We start from the raw sequence: 13,708 nt of genomic DNA on the forward strand, positions 1-13,708 counted from the left end.
TCCAAGTGCTGGGCTACGGAAATAGATGGGAAACTTTATAAATGTGGTGGCCCAAACTTTGTCTGGCTGGCAGGGCAGCAGTGTAGCTCAAAGAAATGCTTATGTATAGTACAGAAGAGGGAGGGAATGGCTCTGACTAGTGTTTCCTAATATTCCAAGAGAAAAGTAGTAGTAATCACTTCTGCTCTATTAAAGAGAGTCATGAATTAATTTACATCCCAATACACATTTGCACATATGTTAACCAATATATGTCTATGTATTTAGATGGCTCAACTCTATCATCCACCCCAAAGCTTAGGAGGCTAAGGCAGGACGTTGCCAAAGTTCAGGGTTAGCTGGGCTACACAGTAAGTTATAGGCCAGCCTAGGGCATATTTGGAGGCAGTAAAACCCTGTGTCATGTAGAAGAATTAAGGGGTGGGGAGAAGGGGAGAAAAGGGGAGACAAAGGGACAAAACCACATCCCAAGACAAAAACGTGTGCAGATTTCCTTTGTGCATAGTGGATCAGTCAATATATTTCTAAGAAAATACTTCACGAACCTTCCCAAATATATTAAAATAAAAGACACCAATCTTAGAACTGCGAAAAATTTAAACATTTTTAAGCTAATTTAAGATAAAGGACTAACAAATATGAAATTACATTTCAAAGAGATTATGACAAAAATTAAACTTTTATATGCCTATAAAACTAACCCTTTTATTTCCATGAGACTAAATCCTCCCTTAATATATCTATCTTCAGAGCATCAGCCCAAACATAGACTTCCACACGTCAACTAGATCTCATAACAAAAGTGCACAGGTAACCAATCTCTGGGATGTTCAGACTTCCCAGGCTATCAAGATGCCTTCTGGCAAATTAACACAAGTATATTTCGGTATTCTGAAATAACTGTCTAGATTTTTCTCCCCAAAGTTATTGTATCTATGATGTTTGTTTTCTAGGAGGATACAACCCAAATATTGCTTATATTTATTTACTTAAATTTCATGAGCAATCTTTTTTCAGAAGCCCAACAAACTATCTTCCTATTAAAGCGCAAATGCATTCACTTATAAAATTCATATCACCCTTTTCTGCATGTATGTATGTTCATATGCATGTAGATCCATATGTATATTTGGGCAGAGGCCAGAAATTGACACCGGGAAACTTCTTAGTCAATGTCTATTTTATTTACTGAGGAAGGGTCTCTCAAAATACCCAGAACCCTCTGCTTTAGTTAGTCTAAACAGCCAGCCTTTCCAGATGATCCATCTTTGTGTCCTACCTCCTGAATGCTGAGATTACAGGCAGGCCATAAGTCCCCCAACCCTGGTATTTACAGAGATGCTGAGGATATTAACTGAGCTATCCCCCAGTTTCCCAACACTACAGACAGGAAAACGGAATGACTGATTTAATACACACATGTGCGCACACACAAAACAGTAATTTAAATAATAAATAGAAGCATATAGAGTGTTGGACATAGTGGCACATACCTTTAATTGGAGAACTTGAGAGGCAGAGAGGTAGGTGGATCTCTGTGAATTTGAGGCCAGCCTAATCTACAGAGAGTTCCAGGCCAGTCAGAGCTAAATAATTTTTTTGAGACCCTGCCTAAAAATTTAATCAACCTCAAAATTAAAATTTAAGAGCATATATAGAGAATAAACCACCTGCTTATTCTGTAATGAAACCCACGTGAATATTATAAGAGGCTAAAACCTTAAAAACAACTTTCTCACTATGCTGTAGATTCTTCAACGATACATGTAGACTAAACTTACTCACTGGTTTGCAACCAGAAACTATGACCGGCAAAAGAGAGCTATAAAACAGGCAGTGCAGTGAAACTGGACAGTGTATGAGTTCAGACGCTGCAGGGTCATATCCTAGTCTATTGCATTCTCTCTATCTACTGTCTCACACACAAAGTAACTACTTCCACAACACCTCAGTCTATTTCCACACGGCTGCCTTGCACAGCTCAAACTTTCAGATATAAGGATGAGCTCTCCAGTCAGCTTTACTGCCCACACCATATCTATGATCTCTCAATTTAGTATTTCACAGTTCAGTGCATAGAATATCATCAGGATCCCCAAATAAGTTATTTCTTCACTACCCTCAATCTAATAATAGGTTGTGTTAATCCTACCTTCAAAATGAGCCTGGAGCACAGCAGTCTTTCTGTCCGCTGCTGGCTCCTGCCTCTCCTCTGCATCCTCTACTCAGCAGCCAGGTGCAGCACTCTCTGGGCAAACTTCCTCCCCCACTGGCTCTTCCCATTACCCTTAAACCTTCACACTTTAGCCTTGCCTTACAAGAACCCGTATAATAGATTCTCCCCCATTCCTCTAAACTCATTAGCTTGGCTTTTCCTCCCTGGACACCACATCCAAGACACAACAGTCTTCTGTCAGTTTTTTGGGACCTACCTGTGAACTAAATCGTCATGCCCTACACCTCACTGCAGTTGCATTCCACAGGCTTTATGGTATTAAGTGGACAAGAAGGTTAGAGATAATCATGTCTGATGATGAGCCTTTTCCAGTGGGATTAGTGCCCTTATAAGTGAGACCTCAGGGTGCTTTTACCCTGTGAGGACTCAAGGACACTGGGTATGATCAGGAATTCCTCCCCTAGGCAGGCGTCTTTATCTTTACCCCAGTCTGTAGAAATGGATAGTCAATATTTACTGTTTTGGGCCTATGGTACTTTTGTTGTAAAAAATCTGAAGAAACTAAGACCCAAACCAAGCTTTCTCACCTTGTATTTTGAACCATGGCTCTCTAATAAAACTGGCTCTTCTCATCCTTTAGAGTTCACCGTATCTGTATAGGAGTCTTCCGTCCCTATCTACCTTAATGCAAGAGCACACGTCTACTGGCACTGTCTCAGCACCTCAGTAAGCACTTCCAATTTGTGTGTGTGCATGCATAAGAGAAGGGAGGGAACTCCAGCCTGTTTCCTGCCATGAGGACACAGCAACAAGGCAGGGCTTTGGAAGCAGAACAAGTACTTACTAGACATGAATCTGCTAGAGCTCCGATCGTGGACTGTCAGTGACCTGGACAGTTCCAACAGAGTAATAAAAGTGTTTATACATTTAAAAAGGTGTTAAAAGTGAATGCCTCGGCAATCAAGAAAAAAATATGGGCACACCAACAGAGAAGGGTTTGTAAGTACTGCACCAACCCTCCCCACCCTTGGGACTATGTTTTGTCAAATATTCCAATGTCAGTGTCCTGGCCCCGACATCCGTAGTCCCCATCTGCCTATGACACCCTAACTCAGATAAATGCTCATCTCCTGAACACTTCAGTCTTCATCTAAAGCTACTCCATCAGCTAAGTTTGTGGGCCAGCCTACAGGTGTGTCTGAGTAGATGACCTATGCCTAGTGACTTTATCATCCACTGGAATCTAAACTTCTCAAGGATAGCATTTCTGCCTATTTTGCTCCCTGGATATTTCCAGTTCCTAAAGCACAAACCACACAATATGCAATCAATAACTATTTATTTGAGTGAAAGCGCTCCATGGAGAGAGGCTGGGACCCTGTGGTGGTGCATATGAGCTTTGTACTCATGTATCCTCAGATGAGCAAGAGTTTCATTAGAAAAGGCAAAAAGGTAAAAGAAACTAAGACTAAATGAGGGTCAGTAGGAAAGCCAAGGAGCTCCACCCCTGGATTCCATGCTAGAAGGAAAGCAGCAGCTCTCTAGTGCACACTGCGGCACCTACGCCACCCACTGTGTACATAGTCACAGGCACACACAGTAGGATGATTAAATAAAAAAAAAAAAAACACACTAAAAGAAGAGCTGGAGAGATGGCTCAGTCATTAGAGTGGACACTACTGCTCTTCCAGAGGATATAAGTTCAGTTCCCAGCATCCAAACAGGGTGGCTCACAGCTGCTGTAACTCCAGTCCCAGGGGCCCTGGAATCTCTGGTCTCTAAGAGTAACAGCATCCACGAGTACACATACACTCACACAGACACACAGACACTTTATCAAAATAAAAAGTACACTTGTTAAGACACTGAAGACCCATTAAAAAATGAAGGTGGAGAGATGGCTCAGCAGTTAAAAGACTGTTCACTGCTCTTTTGGAGGACCAGAGTCTAATTTCCAGGCCATCTGATACCCTCTTCTAGATTCTGAAAGCACCTCACTTGGGCACATTCTTATCTATATATAGATACTCACCCATACACTAATAGTAAACTGAATCTTACAATGGGAAAAACGAAGAAACACAAAAATCTATGGACTGGATAAGGACTGGTGGCTTCGTGCTTAACCTATTTGCTGCTCCTCCAGAGGTCACGAGCTCCTGATTCCCAGCAGCACATCAGACTACTTCTACCATCTATAATTCTGGTTCCACAGGATCTGCTATCTCTGCCTCCAGGAGCACCGTGCATGTGCCGACACACACACCTTCACCATTCATTAAAACAGATATTAAAACTATATAAGGAACTTACATGTTGGATTATAAAGCTGATGTTAGATGTCTTATGAATCAATGACCAGTGGGGAGGTGGTTGAGGAGCTAAGATAAACAAATGCTTTGACTGAAAACAGAGTTCATTTTAGTACCTGGCAGGCCTGCCATTTTCCTGGCAAAGACAATTAGAAAGTAAAGTATTACTAGAAAACTATACTTAATAGTTCCTCTGATGTCTAGAACTTGACAGTTATAATTCTAACTCCATTACAGCCATATTGGCAACTTCACATCTCATCCATTTAAAACTGCTTTTCTTTGTTTCATCCAGACAGTCCTGAAAATCATTCAGGAAAAGTAACATCAGTTACTAGAATTCCGTCTTTGCATTTATCAGGGAGCCCCAGAGAGAAATGCCATCAGACTTACTCTCAGGTAAAAAGATGGAGCTACAGAGCAGAAATGTACAGAGCCAGTCGAGTGTCCAGACCAGTAAAATCAGCAAGATGAAAACACACAGCATCTGTCTCGAGCACACAGCCTCTGAAATATTACTTGTCATACTTTAATTCCTATTTCCTCTGAAAACCGGTTTATATTAACAATGTCATGTTAACAAACTGGGGCCGAGTGTGTTCATATATGCATGCAATCCCAATATTTCAGAGACCGAGGCAGGAGGATCCTAAGTTGAAGCCAGAATATACTATAACCCTGTGTCAAAAAAGGAAGAAGTGGTAGAGGGGTGGGTGTGTGTGGTAAATAGTATACTATAAGTTAATTAAAAGTCTAACAACATTTTATAAAAAAACAGAAATTTTAAGCATATTTAACAGCCAAATCTTACTGTATGGAACTTTGAATTTTTTTAAAGTGTTGACTCATTCTGGGCACGGTAAATGCACACCCACAACCCCATCACTCGGAAGCTGAGGAAGAGGGACTAAACATTTGTGTAGCATGAGCTACATGAGGCTTTGTCTCAAAAACCCAAGTAGGAAGAGAAGTAGGTACACTCAGAGAAGACTGGCTAGAAGCTGAGCTTTGAATTATTCTTCTTATCTTTTAGCGATTTCCTCAAATCTCCCCACACAGTCTGATGCTGAGCAGAAACACTCCACATGGACTGACAAATAAAAATGCTATTTTCTCTTCTGTTTGTGACCATTAACTGTTTCAGAGGTGGCACATTCTCGTATCTGAAATGAAAGCCTATAAAAAACTGAAAGGCACATTATGCCTTAAATGAGTTTTCTTGGTTTCATAAGCTTTTCTTATTTCTCCTTCAGAGAGCTTCGAAATTAAAATTAGCATTTGAAAGTATTCACAAATCGCTGAAACTTGTGCTTAGCTTTGCTCTTCTCCAGGTGCAGCTCTGATGGAACAAGCAGACCACCTGCTTTGTATGAATTTGGACAAATTTACAACTGCATCCACAAAAAGGTGACAACAGCTCCGTGACCTCACAACCATACACACACACACACACACACACACACACACTCAAAATATAAAGCCTTAAATATAAAAATCCATTTCCATAAATAATTTAAATTAAGAACATCACACTACTTATGAAACACTGGTCATGTGAGAAAGAGATTAATGGGTAGTGCAATATAGAAAACGGCAGTGGAGAAACACTAGAGAACAGGTGTGTACAGGGCAGCGTCCCGGCGTGTGCAGCATAGGACCCTGCCCTGCTGCTCTGTGCCCCCGGGTGCCAGAGGACCACACCTTTTGGTGTAATGTCAGTACAAGTTAGATACACATTGTTAACATGCAAACAGAAGGCTTCATACAAAAGATGACTATACAGAAGCTGTAAAGACACTAGATGTTCAGCAGCCAGAAAAGGAAAAGACCGTCTTCCAGACAGAAAGACAAAGAGGCACAAACATTCCATCGTTAACATCAGCATCTTGTTTATGTCTATCTCTCTGTGTGCACCATGGCATGGAGGAACAGGATAATCACAGGAGCCAGGTCTCTCCTTCCATGGGTGCCAGGGCTGAACTCTGGCTCTCAGGCTTATTGGCAAGTGCCTTTACCCACTGAGCCATTCTGCTGGCTCTGGTGTTCTATTTCATAGTGTGTGTGTGTGTGTGTGTGTGTGTGTGTGTGTGAGAGAGAGAGAGAGAGAGAGAGAGAGAGAGAGAGAGAGAGAGAGACCTCCACCCCAAGTGTTTTGTTTACTGGCATGTGCTGCTACCACAGCTAAGCATGCAGTGGTTATAAATCCTTTTAATTCTGAGATGATAATTTTTAATGGGAAAAGAAGTGTGTCATTACCAGGTTTTGTATTCCAAACACGAAATCATGGGACAATTCCACGTAGCCCATATGAAATGTAAATCTAACAGAAGAATGAGAAATAGGATTCCCTTATACATCACAAAATATGTGCCTTATATACTGAGGTCACTGAAGTCACAACACTCTGAATTCTGTATAGAGTTTAGTAAATATCCAATAGCCACACCGACTGGCCAACAGTGCAGTGTCAGTGAGAAAGAACTTAAACTGGATGTCCTTCTTGGACAATGGTAAACACAAAGAAACGAGACACAGGACTGTCCTAACTACCCAGGCACACTGGAAAAGTGACATGAAGCTCAAAACATGGAAAGTAATCCTGATGGCAGGGAAGGCTGGCATGCACCTGCACCTGTAATTCAGGCACTTAGGAGGCTGAAGCAGGACAGTAGTGAGCCACACAGGAGGGGAGCACGATGGCATTATCTGTGATCTGTATGTCTTTCTCAAGTTATTATAGTCTACTTACTACCATCTCATCAATAGCAATCTAAAGGCTGAGTAAAAGTGATTTCAACAGTGAGATTCTGTCTCAAAAAAGAAAGGAAGGAAGGAAGGAAGGAAGGAAGGAAGGAAGGAAGGAAGGAAGGAAGGAAGGAGAGAACAAAAGAAAAAACAAAGAATTTGCTGAGGAGATGGATCTCTTATACAAGCTTGCTATTCAAGAACAAGGACCTGAGTTCTGTTCCAGCACCCACATAAAAAGCCAGGCATGGTAATGTGGGCCTGTAACTGCACTGCTAAGGACAGAAAGACAGGCAGGCTCGCTGGCCAGCCAGAATCTAAAATGGAGAGCTCTAAAGTCAACCGCTGGTTCTGCAGAAGCATGCATAAGTTAACTGTTCCCCAAACACACTCTACACTCACACATTTAATTTCTTTGTAAAGCACAGCAAGTGAAACCATCTTTGCTATACGCATTTGAACCAAAATATTTGTGCTAATCAGGCTGAACCTTCTCTATCTGCAATGTTTACTTCCTGCATTATCTGAGCAGCAACAGTCTGTCTCTCTGGGCCTGGTCTGCTGTCCCCACTATGTTAATACATTCTCCTGCAGAGGTTCCTCACTGTCTGCTGGTCAGGGCACACCACAGCTGCACTTGCAGTGTCTAAGCCATCCCTCTGATCCCCGCCCATAAATGTGAAGTGGACCCAAGCAATCAAAAGTGCAAAAGGAAGCAGCAGCACCATGTGCCCTGATGTTTATGTTGTGAATGACAAATGCAGTGATTAATCAATAGACACTAAGATGTACTGTGGTTTGTCACCCACCACGAGCACATCTGTCATCACATAATGATGTACACACTCTAATGCTAGCAACAGAGGCTGGAGAGATGGGTTAGTGGTTAAAAGATCTTCCGAAGGACCCAAGCTCACTCCCCAGCACCCACAACTGTTTCCAGCAGCTCACGATGGCTGGTAACTTCAGTTCCAGAGATCTGACCCTTTCCTTTTGGCCTAAACAAGCATTCAGTTTCCAACTATGATCCAAAAGAGAGCCATGCCTGGGGAATGAGGACCATACTCTTTCTTCAGAAGCTAAACAAAAAGGTTTATGCTGTCTCAAATCATAAGCTAAGTGGGAGAATCAGCCTGTGAGAGTCAGGAACACAGCAGCACTGGCAAGCTGAGATGGAAGAGATTTGAAATGCATAGATACGGTGCACTCTCTAACACGGACTCAGGCTGTGTCGTTACCATTCTGCAGTCCCATCCAGAGCTGCTTGTGGTCTTTCTTCTGCATTTCGTTGATCACTTGACTTTTATGCTTTAAAGCATCGGCTTCTTTCATACACGACATAAAGTGAGCCTCAACCGCATCCTTGGATGGACAGTGTAGAAGGTCCTTTTCTGGAAAACTCTATCAAAGGGAAGCACACACACACAAAAGAAGTGTGCAGACATAAATTAGCTTCTCAGGAGAACTATATTTTCCCACTCACAGTGTTCACAGCATGTCATATTTCATTATCATGATAGCTACAAATATGTTAAAAAGTAACTTAGTAAGTATTGCCTATTTGACTCACTCTGTACTGTTCCCAATAATTCTCATCTGTGAGATTATCTTTGTATGTTCCTAAGCATATCACATGTATGACACCTACAACGGACACCAGCTATCACAAATGTGTGGCTTTTGGAGGCAGAGAGGTATGTACAAAGTACTGATATTCCTCTGCCGACCTTCAACAGAAGCCCCAACTCAATCAAGGAGGCCCGAAAGTCCTCAATGATAAGAACTCAAGAAACAAGGCGGGGCAAGAGTACAAAGAGAGCTGAGCCGCTTATACCGATGCAGCTGACTGATGGACCGCAGTGTGACCCAAGTGAGAGGAAAAGATCACAGTGGAATTACAAACAGACCCTTGATTCATTACACTTCAGTCTTTCCTAATGTGCACGAGCCGTTGTGTACACACGCTTGTCTTCCCGATCCAAACAGACGCTCACAGACAGAGTGTGCTGCCATGTTTACGCTCATCTGTCTTCCAAAGTGAAAGCGTAGCAAACTAATTTAATTTCACTTTTACAGGATACTCAGGAAGACGCCCTTTAGAAGTCAGTTCATCTGAGGAGGGGTGCCTTTTTATGACTTTGCACAGACACTCTCTACCACATTCTAAGGACCAAAGCCAGAACTTTCTGTGTTCTACCACTGAGCTAAATTCTAGAGATTATAACTGCGTTAATTAGAATATTCAATGTATCTAGAAGGGTTATAAATAACTGAACAGCATTAAATCCAAGCACTATTTACAAGTAAGTGAAAAAATTCAATCTATTAGCAATACCACAAGATTAAGACTACTTTGTTAAAACAACTAAGCAATACCCTTTCCTGTCTTATGTAAAAACTCAAGTATCTTATTAAACATGAGCTCTCACTGCTGGATTACCATCACCTCTAGTAGTAGATACAGCCTTCAAAATTAAAAATATAAAGTCATAGTTCATAAGATTACTTTAATAAAAATCCTAAAAAACAAACAAACAAAAAACCAACTTCCCCCCAAAATTTCCCAAGATTACGTCAGTGTACATAAAAGGGTTGAAGGGAATGGGCATTTTTTCCCAAGTATTTCTTCTAATGTATTATTTTTCAAGAGAAGAAAGAAGATATTGGGAAAAGCAATTCCATCTAGGCTCAGGAGGTAGCAGCAAGAGGGATGCAAATTCGAGGCCAGCGTGGGCTATGCAAACGTATAACCCACGTCCTTCTGTGCCTCCCCATCCACAACCCAAAGGCTGACAGAAGTTAAATGGTGACATGGTGACACATGCCTGTAATGTCAACATTTAAGGACCATGAATTCAAAGTTTTGCAGTTTGGGGGCCAAAGTTATAAAACTCTGTCTTAAAATACAAAAGAAGAGAAAGAGAAGCAGGTGAATGAACCAATGCGTACCAGACACCAAGTCGTGTTGTTTCTCATTTTTTTCAAGATTCGAATTTTACCGAGGTGTAACCTACAAGCTTAGCTTTAACCAACCATCACTACTTGCTACAATCTATAGGACAGTATTTTCTTTCCTGTTTCCTAGTCCCATTTGTCCAATCCTTGGATTCTCCCACAGAGTAGCTTTGCTCATTCTTTCCTCTCAGTAGCATTCCACATACCATTCTTCCCATGAAAACAGCCATCTAAAGCCACACACACTCCAAACTTACCTTCTCTCTGGCTACAACTCTTCTCATCCATCACCACAAACTCACACAGGCCTCTTAGCTGTGTGCTAGCTCTCTAACTGGGAGGCTTATCTATGTCAGCTAACAATCAAGGTAATCCCCAACATACTGTGCACAGCCCATTCTGATCTGGGAATCCTTCAACTGAGACCCCTCTTTGGTGACTCTAGGCTCCAATAAATCAACAGTTTAAACTAACAAGGGTTTTGAACTAAGAGTCATAGTGACCTTCCAAAAACTAAGTAAGATCTTTTTAGGATATAACCAAAGCCATCAAGATTCTAAATTACTTGAGGGCCTGCTATCCTGTCCTATACCTCCCCACCCTATTACACACATACACCCCCCCCCACACACACACTGCACCAACCATATGAACATTCTTTTCTCCTTGTCTATCCACTTAGACATCTGCCAAACCATCAGCTTTAGGTTCAGCCTCTATGGCACACCATCCAGGACACTTTCCCTTTCACTCACCAAATTGCTCTACACTGAACTCTGCAGTAGGAATACTGACCAGAACGATAATGCCTGTTAACATACGCACAGGCAACAGAACTCCTATAGTCTATAAACCAGAGATAATGACCTGACTTTTCAGTAATCTTTATTAAATAAGTCAGATTATTGAGATATGATTCATATACAACGGAACATGGGAAGTTTTAGTGAAATGAATTTTGAATAACTATCAACCAAACAAGATAGAGAACATTACAACAGATAAACAACCACAAGCCCTCATTCTTCACCAAACGTTCACTGTAACTACCATCCTGCTCAAGCTCCACCCAAGTTTACTACAAGTCACCTTGTGTCCTGAGCAGTAGGCTCCCCCTTCCTTCCTCCAACAATCACTGACATGATCTGTTGTACCAGTTTTACCTGTAGTAACATCTCACAAATAAAATCACATGGAAACAGTGGCACTGCCTCAGCATGCTCTTGAGATTTACACATGTGACTGACTGCACACATCAGAAACCGATTCCTTTCTGTTACTAAGGTGTCAGTGAATGACTTCTGTGTTTAATCTTGCAACCCTATTACTAGCATGATCATTTCCAATTTTTACTTGGTTAATAAGGCTGCTGTGAACAGTAATATGCAAGTGACCTAGTAGACATCTTTTCATCTTTCAGAATACACAGCTACAAGCAGCCATGTTGGCCACTCAGATCTGATGTATGTTTGATGGTACTTAAGAACTACTGAACTATTTTCCTGCAGTGACAGGACAGTGTTAGGCTCTCACCAGCATCCTTCCCAGCTCTGGGTGCAATGTTAAAGGTATCATCAGCCTTCTTCATTAGTCATCCTAGGATGTGTAAAGTAATCTCTCTCTCTGGTTTTCATTTACATTTCCCTGATGACTAAAGACGATAGGCACCTTTCAAGTATTTATTGGTAATCCATTGGTTTTGCAAACTTTCTGTTCAAATCGTTTGCATTTGTTCCAAAGCAACTGACACACGAGGTAAGAGGATGAGCATAAAGTGACTTCTGTGTGTACTTATGCAAATATTGTCCACGAGAAACAGCAGGTGCACACCACATTCTGTACCCAGCTATACAGATCTGAGTAGAAATGTACAATGTCTGGAGCCTCCACGCTAGAAATACCTCATTTCGGCAACCACACAAACATCAGCCATCACAACTTCTGGTTCCAAGTAACCCTCCCACAGCTTCACATGACATGCTCAAGCATCCATCTCCAGAGCACACTTAGTCATTTTCAACATGATACGCCTTCCTTACTGCAGCACTTACACACCTCCTGGCCACTTACATGAGTGAAACTATGCTGTGGAAAGGCTCTGCACAATCTTAAAGAGCAGTGGTTTGTCTGCTTTGCTTTGCTTTAAGGAAAACATGCTGGATGATAGCAGAACTGCTTATAAAAATGGCAGGGTCAGCTATCCTTGTCTTGATTACAATCCATCATGTAGGGGTCTGGAGAGATGTCTCAGTGGTCAAGGGCATTTGCTGCTCTTGCAGAGGTCCCAGGCTGGGTTCCAGAATCCAAATCGATGCTCATAACCATCTGCAAGTCTAGTTCCGAAAGATCAGACTCCTCTTCTGACCTCTACAGGTAGCAAGCACACACATTCATTCAGGCATATAGAGTAAGTCTAAAACTCTTTTTCTTTTTAATTTATGTATTTATTTAGTGTATGTGAGTATGCTGTCTTCAGACACACCAGAAAAGGGCATCAGATCCCATTACAGATGGTTGTGAGCCACCATGTTGTTGCTGGGAATTGAACTCAGGACCTCTGGAAGAACAGTCAGTGCTGTTAACTACTGAGCCATCTCTCCAGCTCTAAAAACCATTTTTTAAAAACACCATTTAGAAATATGTTTGCTATGCCATTGGTCAAACTGAGTAAACTGTCTTTTATTCATTTTTCTTTTTAATTTAAAAGAATTATTTAATATGTGTGTATGTGTGTCTGTGTATAAAAGCTTGCTAAGGCTTTTCATGGCATTGGTTACTGAACTCTGCATATATATATGCCAATTGATTTTGTTGTGTGTTTTTCTACTTTATTTTGCCAATGTAATAAATTACACTGATTGATGATTGAGTGTTGAATCAATCCTGTATTCATGAGATAAACTCAGCAATGTATGTATTGTTCTTTTCTAGGTACTGCTGGCTTCAATTTGCTAATTTTTATTGAAGACTTTTATACCATGTCCATAAAAGATATTGAGCAATTTACTTTCAATTTCTTTAATAATATTAGGGTCAGTTATTCAGCCTCTAAAACAGACTGTGAAGTGTCTTTACTGTCTGAGTGTCTTTGTATTAATAGTGCACAGCAGGATCTCCCAGGGCACACCACTGAAGCTTTTCTTTCTGCTGCTGAAAAACCCATGGGAACAGGCAGCTGGGGATGGAGGGAAGAAAGAAGATGGAGGCCCCTATACTAGGGACTGCAGAGACATGTGGGTTGTACCTGCAGTGACTGTATGGCTGGGGAGAAGCCACTGAGGTAGGTGCCCATGGAGTCAATGTAAAACTTACAAAAACACACTGGATGGAAAGGAAACAGCGAAATAAAATCAGCAACAGAAAGTCATCTGATGGCTGTGAAGAGTGATACCACACGCCACGCATGCCAAATGCTTCCATCATGTTGGACAGCTCAGGTCACCTTGATGAGATAGAAACTAACCTGGCGGCTCAGTGGGTAGGGGCACTTAGGGCTGTTAGAGGACCAGAGAGCAGACAG

General features: G+C 41.5%; 1 protein-coding gene across 3 annotated transcripts in view; it reads right to left on the minus strand.

Annotated features, from left to right (window-relative positions):
* The window catches only part of ATG5 (autophagy related 5), an 86,178-nt gene that overhangs the window by 46,039 nt on the left and 26,431 nt on the right, over nt 1-13,708 (minus strand). For 2 of the 3 annotated variants that reach the window (XM_080938327.1, XM_080938326.1), the window contains exon 5: nt 8,472-8,634. The exons of the other annotated variant lie outside the window; for it this stretch is intronic. In XM_080938327.1, coding sequence (XP_080794453.1) covers nt 8,472-8,634 — 163 coding nt within the window. The remainder of the gene's footprint in view (nt 1-8,471; nt 8,635-13,708) is intronic. 3 annotated transcript variants of the gene reach the window in all.

Source organism: Micromys minutus, assembly GCF_963924665.1.
Source record: "Micromys minutus genome assembly, chromosome: 25".
NCBI classification, from domain to species: Eukaryota; Metazoa; Chordata; class Mammalia; order Rodentia; family Muridae; genus Micromys; species Micromys minutus.